The sequence below is a fragment of the Doryrhamphus excisus genome, linkage group LG12, assembly GCF_037039965.1.
Source record: "Doryrhamphus excisus strain RoL-2023G ecotype Guam linkage group LG12, RoL_Dexc_Guam_v1.1, whole genome shotgun sequence".
NCBI classification, from domain to species: domain Eukaryota; kingdom Metazoa; phylum Chordata; class Actinopteri; order Syngnathiformes; family Syngnathidae; genus Doryrhamphus; species Doryrhamphus excisus.
In genome coordinates this window covers 17,876,691-17,891,442 of record NC_136368.1, presented here as the reverse complement: position 1 = coordinate 17,891,442, position 14,752 = coordinate 17,876,691, and the positions used below count along the sequence as shown (strand labels likewise).

Genomic DNA, 14,752 nt, shown 5'->3' with positions numbered 1-14,752 from the left:
TGTTTGTCTATATGTGCCCTGTGATTGGCTGGCCACCAGTCCAGGGTGTACCCCGCCTCTCGCCCAAAGACAGCTGGGTTAGGCTCCAGCACCCCCGCGACCCTTGTGAGGAAAAAGTAATAATAATAATAATAATAATAATAATAATAATAATAATAATAATAATAATAATAATAATAATAATAATAATAATAATAATAATAACTTTGTTTGGCCCCTTGGTGAGTTATTATTATGAGTTATTATGAGTTATTCACACTCAATTACAAATGGAGGGACAGTAAGTCTGTTGTTTGGGCATTCGGACGAGTTTGCATTGTGCAATATCATATTAATAATAATAAATTATTTTGAAACAGTGTACAAAATATTTTTTTTGAGAACAACTGTAGTACACAAAAACCGAGGTATGACTGTATGGTGTCTATTTCGACAGCACTCACTTGGAATCTCATCTGTGGTTGGTTTCTCAAGTAGGTTTCCACTCAATCTTGTTATGAACCTGTCTTTGATGGTTGGCAGGCCAGGGAACGTAGGAACTTGAAGGACATCTTCTGGCGTGGTGGAAATCTGAGCTAACTGCCTTGTGTCTGCCCCACTTGCTCCAATACCGATGCAGTTGACCCTGGATCCTTTGAGCAATGGTCCATAAATAGACACATCTTGAGGGGAACGTCCACCTGTGAGTACTACAAGATGCTGGGAGGCCTCTGTCGGACGAACACCAGATGATGGCTTTAGCTCATTCTGGATCACATATTCAATGGCATCAGCCAGATCGGAGGAGCGGCCACCCATTTGACGGAGTCTTTTGACGGATGAGATAACAGCTGGTTTGTTAGTAAGTGAGTTGAGAGAGAACTCTGTTTTAACTCTGTCTGCGTACTGGACCACGGCCACACGGACTTGGTCAGGCTGGACATCGAGTTGTTGAACGATCTTCAGGATGAAGTCACGAATATGAGCAATACCCTGAGCCCCAGTGTTGTCTGAGCCGTCAATTAGGAAAATAATGTCCTTTTTTCCAAGGTCTAAAACATCTGTAAAAAGAAAAACACAAAGAAAAGAAACAAGATTAATTATATTAAAATAAAATTATTGATTAATAATTAAAAATTAATTGGTCATCTAAATGTGCTGCATGTCTGGTACCAACGGCAATGTCTGCAAAGTCTAAAACATTTCATATTCAATTAATTCATTCATGTCCCTCTGATGTACTCATTCCTGATCCTATCCATCCTGGTCACTCCCAATGAGAACCTCAGTAGCATCCTCATTCATTCATTCATTCATTCATTTTCTACAGCTTATCCTCACGAGGGTCGCAGGGGGTACTGGAGCCTATCCCTAGCTGTCTTCGGGCAAGAGGCGGGGTACACCCTGGACTGGTGGCCAGCCAATCACAGGGCACATATAGACAAACAACCATTCACACTCACATTCATACCTATGGACAATTTGGAGTCGCCAATTAACCTAGCATGTTTTTGGAATGTGGGAGGAAACCAGAGTAAAACCCAGGCATGCACGTGGAGAACATGCAAACTCCACACAGAGATGGCCGAGGGTGGGATTGAACTCGGGTCTCCTAGCTGTGAGGCCTGCGCGCTAACCACTTGGTCGCCGTGCAGCCTATTTATGTCTTGTTTATCCTTATTACATCTAATATATTGGCTAATATGCGTGCAGAGGTGACTATAGGGGTGCTATTTTATGTCTAGAGGGCTCTAATGTTAAAAAGCATATTGAGAAGTTTCATATACAGGCTTTTCTCCTAAAACATTGCATGTATTCCACATATCACAGTTGAGAGTGGAACCAATGAAGTGCCATGACGGAGGGATTACTGCATGCAATTAGCAGTATGTTTCTTATTGTGGTACAGCTACTGCGTATTTAGCTATGAGTAGACTCTTTTTTTTTTTTTTGTGAGGCCTGCGCGCTAACCACTCGACAGCCGTGCAGCCCTTTTCAATTTTTCATGAAAATTTGCACTAAAAATTATTAATCGGCCATTGAAACTTCATTAAAAATACATATTTTCAGTAATTTGCAATGAAACAACAATACAAAAAAACATTTCAATAAATGTATATATCTTGGCTAAATCTAATATTAAATTTCAGTATGACATTTTAGCTACCAAATTCTTTACAGTGATATCGGTAGCTCTTACTTACCAAGATCCACATCTGTAGGTGTGTAGCTGCTGATGATATCTGAAGCGGATATTGTTTTGACGGAATCAATGAGTCGCTGCTCCACTGTGGGAAGCTGCTGGAAACTGTCCACTGTGTAAGCCAGTTCAGGCTTCAGGGAAATCTTCCTCAGTTCATCTGGATCTGAATTCCTTGAGCCAATAGCAATAGGTGCAATGTGGTTTCTCTTAAGTTGGTCCGCTGGAGTAGATACATCATCTGTAGATCTCCCGCCAGTAACTAAAATGAGAAATTGTGGTACTCCATCTTCGATGCGGCTTCCTGCTGACCTCTGGTAGATGTTTCTCGAGACCCACTCAAGAGCATTTCCTGTGTTCAGACGATTTCCTCCTCTGTTCCGAAGTCGTGCCACAGCCTGGCGTACTTCTTCTTTGGTGGAGAATTCATTTAGGAGAAACTCTACTGTTGCATCGTCGCTATATTGTACAACGGAAATTCTGACGTTATCCAGTCCGACATCCAGCTTCTCCACAACTCTTCTGATCATTTCTCGGATGGAAGGGAAGTCATTCCGTGCCGCACTTGAACCATCAATTAGAAACACAACATCTCTCTTTTCTCCACCTGTGCTTTCTGGTACAACGACTGTATGGAAAGAAGGAAACAATGAGTTCACAATATCACAATATCAATACATATTTTACCTAAAACAATATTAATTCATTCATTTAGTCATTTTGTATTGCTTAGCTTAGGATCAGAGTCACATGTGAGTTGGACCTATCCTATCCTGGTCGCCAGTCAATCACAAAAAGTGAGTACACTCACACATTTGTACAAATATATCATATCACAATACTCTGATACAAAGTAAGTAGTCAGTGTGTAGCTTAGATAAAATACAATAAATTTACTTTCTGGTCAAAATAACGCACGGCACAACCATTAATATTCATTCATTCATTCATTTTCTACCGCTTATCCTCACAAGGGTCGCGGGGGGTGCTGGAGCCTATCCCAGCTGTCTTCGGGCGAGAGGCGGGGTACACCCTGGACTGGTGGCCAGCCAATCACAGGGCACATATAGACAAACTATCTTTTCTATCTATTCACTATCTCTCTTCTGGACATGTCCCAACCATCTCAGTTTGGCCTCTCTGATTTTATCTCCAAGGCCTCTAAAATGTAATGTCCCTCTGATGTACTCGTTCCTGATCCTATCCATCCTGGTCACTCCCAATGAGAACCTCAGCAGCATCCTCATTAATTAATTAATTAATTCATTAATTCATTTTCTACAGCTTAGAAACTGTCTTCGGGCAAGAGGCGGAGTACACACTGGACTGGTCGCCAGCCAATCACAGGGCACATATAGACAAACAACCATTCACACTCACATTCATACCTATGGACAATTTGGAGTCGCCAATTAACCTAGCATGTTTTTGGAATGTGGGAGGAAACCGGAGTACCCGGAGAAAACCCACGCATGCACGGGGAGAACATGCAAACTCCACACAGAGATGACAGAGGGTGGAATTGAACCCGGGTTTCCTAGCTGTGATGTCTGCGCGCTAACCACATTGGATTAAAGTGTCATTTCTTTAGTCTTGTCCGATGAAAAAATATAATAAAAAATTTGCAAAAATGCAAAAACTTTTGTGTCATACCATAAAACAACCATTCATACGTACATTCACACCGATGTACAATTCACACAATCCAATTAACACAACATGCATAATACTCAAAATGCTAAACTTAACTTCATAATGTACATATGTGTTAATGCAATAAATGTGTAAGTACCTTCATAGTCTGGAAAAACTGGAACCATCCTGGCAATGTCGTCATCTGATAATTCAGTAAGAGTGGTGATTAAGTTTTCTTGAACCGTGTACAAGCCTGGGAGATCATCTACAGTGTAGGCAAAGTTGGGTGTGTAGGACACTATTTTCAGTTCCGTCGGATCCATTCCCCTGGTTCCAATACTAAACGGAAGAACTCTTGATTGTTTGAGGGAAGACGCTGGACGCCTGACGTCATCTGTGGAGGACCCGCTGGAGACAACAATCAGAAACTGAGGTACACCTTGTTGTTTCCTGCTTCCGCGTGCGGCGGTCAGAACATCATCGCTGACAAACTTCAAGGCCTGGCCCAAGTTACGTTGTCTTCCACCTCGTTGTCTGATTCCTCGAACGGCATTTAAAACTTCTTCTTTTGTTGAATGTGTGTTCAGATACATGTCAGCTTGTGCATAATCACCAAACTGGACCACACCAATTCGGATCTTATTTTCTCCCACATTGAGACTCTCCACAACTCTACGGATGAACTCCTGAATGATAGGGAATTCCCGTCCAACACCATCAGATCCATCGATGAGAAATATGATGTCCTTCTGTGGGCCCTGCGACTCAGCTGAAGAAAAGAGAAAAACATGTTACCTTCTGTGTTAAAGTGTGAAATTAGGTCTGAAGTAATTAAATATTGAAATGAATTTAAAAAAGAAAATAAGGTTAAACAATCCAATCCCGTCAGTCCAGCCCTGTCCACACAGGACTTGAACCGGCGACCACGTAAGTGGCTTCATCAGTTAGTTTTAAAGAGATCTTTTGTTTTTTAAGTATAATTTGCAACAGTGTTGCTCATTTATGCATCTCATTTGCAAATATGCATTTATGCTCATTTTGTCCTCAGCCGTAGTCAGGAAAATGTTTACCTGTTTTGCTTATTTTGTGTCATCTGTTTAGGTGGAATGTACATTTAAAAGTGTAATTAGTCATATTTAAAAGTGTTCGAAATCACCATGTAAATTGCTAATGCTCATTGCGAGCACATATATGGGATTTCCAATGTAAACTCAACGCATTTGTTTTAATGCAGTTTTTGTTGAAAGTTGAATATCTTACGTAAATCATAATTAGCATGCGTGTTCTGTCTGTGTTCTGTTCAGTTTTCAAAGTAAAGGCTGTGAAATAAATACACCAAGAGTCATTTTAGAGAACCTGTTTTCTGTCTGACCAAATGTTAGCAGGCTACACTGATAGCGAAAGTCCCCTGTCCTTTGAGCATCCCAACTGAGAATTTCGAGTCGAAGCCAAAGTCACTGGAAAAATATTGGAGAAGGTACAGAGCATAACACCACTGGTCAGTAGACTGGAAATGATCCCACAGTAATCTCCCAGAACAAGATCCCGTACCCATTGCAAATAACATATAAAGAGTTGGACCAGGCCCAGACATGAGGCACACCTACTGGCTAAGATGATCAGTAAGCACATGGCGTCACAAATGAGCAAGGCTTAAAAAGGAATAGATCTTGGCAAAGGAAGCCAAATGAAGAAGTGTACACGGACAGTGTAGATGGATCAGATATGGAACATGTCCAAAGTTCACAATGGAAGACATCTCAAAGGAGCTTGAGAATGACTGATGAACTAGTGATGGCCATTCAACTGAACAGCACAGGATGGTACTCGTGAATAATGAAACATTTTCAAGCAACAAAATCAACATGAATGAAAAAGAGAAACTGAAAAATAATAAGGACTGAGAAATAGAAAATGTGTGGAATGTAAAACAGTGGTGATAGGTTTCATAGGGGACTATGACCTCAAACTGACCTCAAAAAGTGGCTTCAATATGTTCCACATTTGATAACTTTCACCTTTGTCTTGCATTGTCGAGACAAGTGTTGGATTTTCAGTATTTTTATAGATAAATACATACAGGCAGTGCATACAAAAAGGTTTGACCTACAATAATATGGTAGAATTTTTGCCCAGTTCTCAGTGGTGTGTACATTGTACCCTCTGCCATGGAGGAGACTGCTCTATAACTACAAATACATGAAGAATATGAAGGGTGACAGTTGTTACTAATGTATGCACAGGCATTTTTAGTAACAACACTGATGACAGTGACACAAATACCAGAAGCTATGAAGTAATTGAAAGTACATCTCCGAGGATAATTTAACCTTGTACGAAAAAAAAGAACTAATGCAATGATTGTACAACTACCATCATACCTATTATTGTTGGAGTGGAACTAGCCACCACAGCCGTCATATAGGACTGAAGGTTTTGCTGGACATTGGGTAAGTCAGCGAGTTCAGTAACAGAGAGAGCATATCTGGGATGGTGAACGATCTTCTGCAGTTCTCTGCTACTGGAACTCCTGGTTCCGATGGCAAAGACCAGCACTCCCAGCTTTTTGAGAGCAGCAGCTGATGCATCCACACTGTCAAAAGACCTTCCACCGCTCAGCAATATGAGGACCTGTGGAACTCCTTCAAGCCGCCTGCTGCCGGCAGAGGCTGTGAAGACGTTGTCCCTCAAGTACTGGAGAGCTGCTCCGGTGTTGAGGGGTCTTCCACCTCTGTGTCTCAAACCTCGGACAATTTCAAGGATCTGGCCCTTTGTTGTGTATGTGTTCAGATAGAACTGGACAGCTGCATCTCTGCTGTACTGAACCACCGAGACACGGTCTTTCTTGTCGTCCACGCTCAGCGTCTCTACTACTCTTTGGACAAAGTCTCTCATAGCCGGGAATCCATTTCTTGTGGCGTCAGATCCATCCAACAAGAAAACCACATCCCTTCCGCCTGGCTGTCTGTCCACTGCGGCACACATAATACGGGACATATTAGCTCGGTTCGCCACCTGCTGAAAGTGACGTGATTTGCGCTGACCTCAAGGGCCACCATCTCTCTGGTAACGTGGCTCCAGGCTGTTGACCCACTCTTACTACCTCACACACACCCCCAACCCCACCAAATACCAGCCAACATGTCATGCTTCCCCCAAGTTTGGGATGGAGATCTGGCTTACCAGTCACTGTCGGTGTCCCGGGCGCTGCCCTTAGCACCCTGCTCATTACAGCGGAGAGCTGATCTTGGACACTGGGGAGGTCAGTCAGCTCAGCCACTGATAGAGAATAGCTAGGATCATAGGAAATCTTCTGCAGCTCGTTGCTGTCTGAGCTCTGTGTTCCAATGCTGATTGTAAAGATGCCCCGCTGTTTGAGAGCAGAGGCCGGGGCATCAACGTTGTCAAAAGATCTACCACCATTCAGCAGGATCAAGATTTGAGGAACACCTTGCTGCTGCCTACTCCCAGAGGAGTTTGTAAACACGTTGTCTCTGACATATTGGAGGGCGGCCCCTGTGTTCACAGGTCGGCCTCCTCTGTGTCTGAGCCCTCTGACTGCATCCCCAATGGCATCACTCGTGGTGTAGGTGTTCAGATAGAATTGCACCTCTGCGTCTCTGCTGTACTGGACCACAGAAACACGGTCTCTGTTTGCCCCCACATTGAGTTTCTCCAGCACTCTTTCAACAAAATCACGCATTGCGGGGAAGCCATTCCTTGTGCCATCTGACCCATCAAGAAGGAATACGATATCCTTTTTGGCATCGGTGTCGGCTGCAAAAAGACGGGAGGACAGACGATAAAACACACTTGTGAAACGGCGATACATACCGCTTGACTAAACATCACGTGGTTTGACACTTTTGGAAGTTACTGGCGCCGCCTCCTTTGACTTCAAATTGTTCTAAGGTACGGAAAACGGAAGACAGATTGCCTATCCGTGCCCAGCCCACGTCAACGTACCAATCACTGGTGGCGATTCTGGCGTGGAATCAATCACCACATCCTCCACGGAGGACTGAAGCTGTTGCTGGACACTGGGTAGGTCAGTGAATTCAGTCACAGACAGAGCGTATCTGGGATCGTGGGCTATCTTCTGCAGTTCTCTGCTGTCGGAGCTCCTGGTTCCGATGGCAAAGACCAGCACTCCCAGCTGTTTGAGAGCAGCAGCCGGTGCATCCACGCTGTCAAAAGACCTTCCGCCGCTGAGCAATATGAGGACCTGTGGAACTCCGTCCAGCCGCCTGCTGCCGGCAGAGGCTGTGAAGACGTTGTCGCTCAAGTACTGGAGAGCTGCTCCGGTGTTGAGGGGTCTTCCACCTCTGTGTCTCAAACCTCGGACAATTTCAAGGATCTGGCCCTTTGTTGTGTATGTGTTCAGATAGAACTGGACAGCTGCATCTCTGCTGTACTGAACCACCGAGACACGGTCTTTCTTGTCGTCCACGCTCAGCGTCTCTACTACTCTTTGGACAAAGTCTCTCATAGCCGGGAATCCATTTCTTGTGGCGTCAGATCCATCCAACAAGAAAACCACATCCCTTCCGCCTGGCTGTCTGTCCACTGCAGCACACAAAATACAGGATATGACAAACTGACGTGATTTGCGCTGACCTCAAGGGCCGCCATCTCTCTGGTAACGCGGCTCCAGGCTGTTGACCCACTCTTACTACCTCACACAGACCCCCAACCCCACCACCGTCCGACACTCTCGAATACCAGCCAACATGTCATGCTTCCCCCGAGTTTGGGATGGAGATCTGGCTTACCAGTCACCGTCGGTGTCCCGGGCGCTGCCCTCAGCGCCCTGCTCATCACAGCGGAGAGCTGATCTTGGACACTGGGGAGGTCAGTCAGCTCAGCCACTGATAGAGAATAGCTAGGATCATAGGAAATCTTCTGCAGCTCGTTGCTGTCTGAGCTCTGTGTTCCAATGCTGATTGTAAAGATGCCCCGCTGTTTGAGAGCAGAGGCCGGGGCATCAACGTTGTCAAAAGATCTACCACCATTCAGCAGGATCAAGATTTGAGGAACACCTTGCTGCTGCCTACTCCCAGAGGAGTTTGTAAACACGTTGTCTCTGACATATTGGAGGGCGGCCCCTGTGTTCACAGGTCGGCCTCCTCTGTGTCTGAGCCCTCTGACTGCATCCCCAATGGCCTCACTCGTGGTGTAGGTGTTCAGATAGAATTGCACCTCTGCGTCTCTGCTGTACTGGACCACAGAAACACGGTCTCTGTTTGCCCCCACATTGAGTTTCTCCAGCACTCTTTCAACAAAATCACGCATTGCGGGGAAGCCATTCCTTGTGCCATCTGACCCATCAAGAAGGAATACGATATCCTTTTTGGCATCGGTGTCGGCTGCAAAAAGACGGGAGGACAGACGATAAAACACACTTGTGAAACGGCGATACATACCGCTTGACTAAACATCATGTGGTTTGACACTTTTGGAAGTTACTGGCGCCGCCTCCTTTGACTTCAAATTGTTCTAAGGTACGGAAAACGGAAGACAGATTGCCTATCCGTGCCCAGCCCACGTCAACGTACCAATCACTGGTGGCGATTCTGGCGTGGAATCAATCACCACATCCTCCACGGAGGACTGAAGCTGTTGCTGGACACTGGGTAGGTCAGTGAATTCAGTCACAGACAGAGCGTATCTGGGATCGTGGGCTATCTTCTGCAGTTCTCTGCTGTCGGAGCTCCTGGTTCCGATGGCAATGACCAGCACTCCCAGTTGTTTGAGAGCAGCAGCCGGTGCATCCACGCTGTCAAAAGACCTTCCGCCGCTGAGCAATATGAGGACCTGTGGAACTCCGTCCAGCCGCCTGCTGCCGGCAGAGGCTGTGAAGATGTTGTCGCTCAAGTACTGGAGAGCTGCTCCGGTGTTGAGGGGTCTTCCACCTCTGTGTCTCAAACCTCGGACAATTTCAAGGATCTGGCCCTTTGTTGTGTATGTGTTCAGATAGAACTGGACAGCTGCATCTCTGCTGTACTGAACCACCGAGACACGGTCTTTCTTGTCGTCCACGCTCAGCGTCTCTACTACTCTTTGGACAAAGTCTCTCATAGCCGGGAATCCATTTCTTGTGGCGTCAGATCCATCCAACAAGAAAACCACATCCCTTCCGCCTGGCTGTCTGTCCACTGCAGCACACAAAATACAGGATATGACAAACTGACGTGATTTGCGCTGACCTCAAGGGCCACCATCTCTCTGGTAACGCGGCTCCAGGCTGTTGACCCACTCTTACTACCTCACACAGACCCCCAACCCCACCACCGTCCGACACTCTCGAATACCAGCCAACATGTCATGCTTCCCCCGAGTTTGGGATGGAGATCTGGCTTACCAGTCACCGTCGGTGTCCCGGGCGCTGCCCTCAGCGCCCTGCTCATCACAGCGGAGAGCTGATCTTGGACACTGGGGAGGTCAGTCAGCTCAGCCACTGATAGAGAATAGCTAGGATCATAGGAAATCTTCTGCAGCTCGTTGCTGTCTGAGCTCTGTGTTCCAATGCTGATTGTAAAGATGCCCCGCTGTTTGAGAGCAGAGGCCGGGGCATCAACGTTGTCAAAAGATCTACCACCATTCAGCAGGATCAAGATTTGAGGAACACCTTGCTGCTGCCTACTCCCAGAGGAGTTTGTAAACACGTTGTCTCTGACATATTGGAGGGCGGCCCCTGTGTTCACAGGTCGGCCTCCTCTGTGTCTGAGCCCTCTGACTGCATCCCCAATGGCCTCACTCGTGGTGTAGGTGTTCAGATAGAATTGCACCTCTGCGTCTCTGCTGTACTGGACCACAGAAACACGGTCTCTGTTTGCCCCCACATTGAGTTTCTCCAGCACTCTTTCAACAAAATCACGCATTGCGGGGAAGCCATTCCTTGTGCCATCTGACCCATCAAGAAGGAATACGATATCCTTTTTGGCATCGGTGTCGGCTGCAAAAAGACGGGAGGACAGACGATAAAACACACTTGTGAAATGGCGATACATACCGCTTGACTAAACATCACGTGGTTTGACACTTTTGGAAGTTACTGGCGCCGCCTCCTTTGACTTCAAATTGTTCTAAGGTACGGAAAACGGAAGACAGATTGCCTATCCGTGCCCAGCCCACGTCAACGTACCAATCACTGGTGGCGATTCTGGCGTGGAATCAATCACCACATCCTCCACGGAGGACTGAAGCTGTTGCTGCACACTGGGTAGGTCAGTGAATTCAGTCACAGACAGAGCGTATCTGGGATCGTGGGCTATCTTCTGCAGTTCTCTGCTGTCGGAGCTCCTGGTTCCGATGGCAAAGACCAGCACTCCCAGCTGTTTGAGAGCAGCAGCCGGTGCATCCACGCTGTCAAAAGACCTTCCGCCGCTGAGCAATATGAGGACCTGTGGAACTCCGTCCAGCCGCCTGCTGCCGGCAGAGGCTGTGAAGACGTTGTCGCTCAAGTACTGGAGAGCTGCTCCAGTGTTGAGGGGTCTTCCACCTCTGTGTCTCAAACCTCGGACAATTTCAAGGATCTGGCCCTTTGTTGTGTATGTGTTCAGATAGAACTGGACAGCTGCATCTCTGCTGTACTGAACCACCGAGACACGGTCTTTCTTGTCGTCCACGCTCAGCGTCTCTACTACTCTTTGGACAAAGTCTCTCATAGCCGGGAATCCATTTCTTGTGGCGTCAGATCCATCCAACAAGAAAACCACATCCCTTCCGCCTGGCTGTCTGTCCACTGCAGCACACAAAATACAGGATATGACAAACTGACGTGATTTGCGCTGACCTCAAGGGCCACCATCTCTCTGGTAACGCGGCTCCAGGCTGTTGACCCACTCTTACTACCTCACACAGACCCCCAACCCCACCACCGTCCGACACTCTCGAATACCAGCCAACATGTCATGCTTCCCCCGAGTTTGGGATGGAGATCTGGCTTACCAGTCACCGTCGGTGTCCCGGGCGCTGCCCTCAGCGCCCTGCTCATCACAGCGGAGAGCTGATCTTGGACACTGGGGAGGTCAGTCAGCTCAGCCACTGATAGAGAATAGCTAGGATCATAGGAAATCTTCTGCAGCTCGTTGCTGTCTGAGCTCTGTGTTCCAATGCTGATTGTAAAGATGCCCCGCTGTTTGAGAGCAGAGGCCGGGGCATCAACGTTGTCAAAAGATCTACCACCATTCAGCAGGATCAAGATTTGAGGAACACCTTGCTGCTGCCTACTCCCAGAGGAGTTTGTAAACACGTTGTCTCTGACATATTGGAGGGCGGCCCCTGTGTTCACAGGTCGGCCTCCTCTGTGTCTGAGCCCTCTGACTGCATCCCCAATGGCCTCACTCGTGGTGTAGGTGTTCAGATAGAATTGCACCTCTGCGTCTCTGCTGTACTGGACCACAGAAACACGGTCTCTGTTTGCCCCCACATTGAGTTTCTCCAGCACTCTTTCAACAAAATCACGCATTGCGGGGAAGCCATTCCTTGTGCCATCTGACCCATCAAGAAGGAATACGATATCCTTTTTGGCATCGGTGTCGGCTGCAAAAAGACGGGAGGACAGACGATAAAACACACTTGTGAAACGGCGATACATACCGCTTGACTAAACATCACGTGGTTTGACACTTTTGGAAGTTACTGGCGCCGCCTCCTTTGACTTCAAATTGTTCTAAGGTACGGAAAACGGACGACAGATTGCCTATCCGTGCCCAGCCCACGTCAACGTACCAATCACTGGTGGCGATTCTGGCGTGGAATCAATCACCACATCCTCCACGGAGGACTGAAGCTGTTGCTGCACACTGGGTAGGTCAGTGAATTCAGTCACAGACAGAGCGTATCTGGGATCGTGGGCTATCTTCTGCAGTTCTCTGCTGTCGGAGCTCCTGGTTCCGATGGCAAAGACCAGCACTCCCAGCTGTTTGAGAGCAGCAGCCGGTGCATCCACGCTGTCAAAAGACCTTCCGCCGCTGAGCAATATGAGGACCTGTGGAACTCCGTCCAGCCGCCTGCTGCCGGCAGAGGCTGTGAAGACGTTGTCGCTCAAGTACTGGAGAGCTGCTCCGGTGTTGAGGGGTCTTCCACCTCTGTGTCTCAAACCTCGGACAATTTCAAGGATCTGGCCCTTTGTTGTGTATGTGTTCAGATAGAACTGGACAGCTGCATCTCTGCTGTACTGAACCACCGAGACACGGTCTTTCTTGTCGTCCACGCTCAGCGTCTCTACTACTCTTTGGACAAAGTCTCTCATAGCCGGGAATCCATTTCTTGTGGCGTCAGATCCATCCAACAAGAAAACCACATCCCTTCCGCCTGGCTGTCTGTCCACTGCAGCACACAAAATACAGGATATGACAAACTGACGTGATTTGCGCTGACCTCAAGGGCCACCATCTCTCTGGTAACGCGGCTCCAGGCTGTTGACCCACTCTTACTACCTCACACAGACCCCCAACCCCACCACCGTCCGACACTCTCGAATACTAGCCAACATGTCATGCTTCCCCCGAGTTTGGGATGGAGATCTGGCTTACCAGTCACCGTCGGTGTCCCGGGCGCTGCCCTCAGCGCCCTGCTCATCACAGCGGAGAGCTGATCTTGGACACTGGGGAGGTCAGTCAGCTCAGCCACTGATAGAGAATAGCTAGGATCATAGGAAATCTTCTGCAGCTCGTTGCTGTCTGAGCTCTGTGTTCCAATGCTGATTGTAAAGATGCCCCGCTGTTTGAGAGCAGAGGCCGGGGCATCAACGTTGTCAAAAGATCTACCACCATTCAGCAGGATCAAGATTTGAGGAACACCTTGCTGCTGCCTACTCCCAGAGGAGTTTGTAAACACGTTGTCTCTGACATATTGGAGGGCGGCCCCTGTGTTCACAGGTCGGCCTCCTCTGTGTCTGAGCCCTCTGACTGCATCCCCAATGGCCTCACTCGTGGTGTAGGTGTTCAGATAGAATTGCACCTCTGCGTCTCTGCTGTACTGGACCACAGAAACACGGTCTCTGTTTGCCCCCACATTGAGTTTCTCCAGCACTCTTTCAACAAAATCACGCATTGCGGGGAAGACATTCCTTGTGCCATCTGACCCATCAAGAAGGAATACGATATCCTTTTTGGCATCGGTGTCGGCTGCAAAAAGACGGGAGGACAGACGATAAAACACACTTGTGAAACGGCGATACATACCGCTTGACTAAACATCACGTGGTTTGACACTTTTGGAAGTTACTGGCGCCGCCTCCTTTGACTTCAAATTGTTCTAAGGTACGGAAAACGGAAGACAGATTGCCTATCCGTGCCCAGCCCACGTCAACGTACCAATCACTGGTGGCGATTCTGGCGTGGAATCAATCACCACATCCTCCACGGAGGACTGAAGCTGTTGCTGGACACTGGGTAGGTCAGTGAATTCAGTCACAGACAGAGCGTATCTGGGATCGTGGGCTATCTTCTGCAGTTCTCTGCTGTCGGAGCTCCTGGTTCCGATGGCAAAGACCAGCACTCCCAGCTGTTTGAGAGCAGCAGCCGGTGCATCCACGCTGTCAAAAGACCTTCCGCCGCTGAGCAATATGAGGACCTGTGGAACTCCGTCCAGCCGCCTGCTGCCGGCAGAGGCTGTGAAGACGTTGTCGCTCAAGTACTGGAGAGCTGCTCCGGTGTTGAGGGGTCTTCCACCTCTGTGTCTCAAACCTCGGACAATTTCAAGGATCTGGCCCTTTGTTGTGTATGTGTTCAGATAGAACTGGACAGCTGCATCTCTGCTGTACTGAACCACCGAGACACGGTCTTTCTTGTCGTCCACGCTCAGCGTCTCTACTACTCTTTGGACAAAGTCTCTCATAGCCGGGAATCTATTTCTTGTGGCGTCAGATCCATCCAACAAGAAAACCACATCCCTTCCGCCTGGCTGTCTGTCCACTGCAGCACACAAAAT

At 47.7% G+C, this 14,752-nt stretch overlaps 1 protein-coding gene across 3 annotated transcripts in view; it reads right to left on the bottom strand.

Moving 5' to 3' along the window:
* The window catches only part of col6a3 (collagen, type VI, alpha 3), an 83,214-nt gene that overhangs the window by 19,375 nt on the left and 49,087 nt on the right, over nt 1–14,752 (bottom strand). For all 3 annotated transcript variants that reach the window (XM_058081275.2, XM_058081276.2, XM_058081278.2), the window contains 3 exons: nt 3,972–4,583; nt 2,184–2,807; nt 444–1,040 (listed from right to left, as the gene is read on the bottom strand). In XM_058081275.2, coding sequence (XP_057937258.2) covers nt 444–1,040; nt 2,184–2,807; nt 3,972–4,583 — 1,833 coding nt within the window. The remainder of the gene's footprint in view (nt 1–443; nt 1,041–2,183; nt 2,808–3,971; nt 4,584–14,752) is intronic.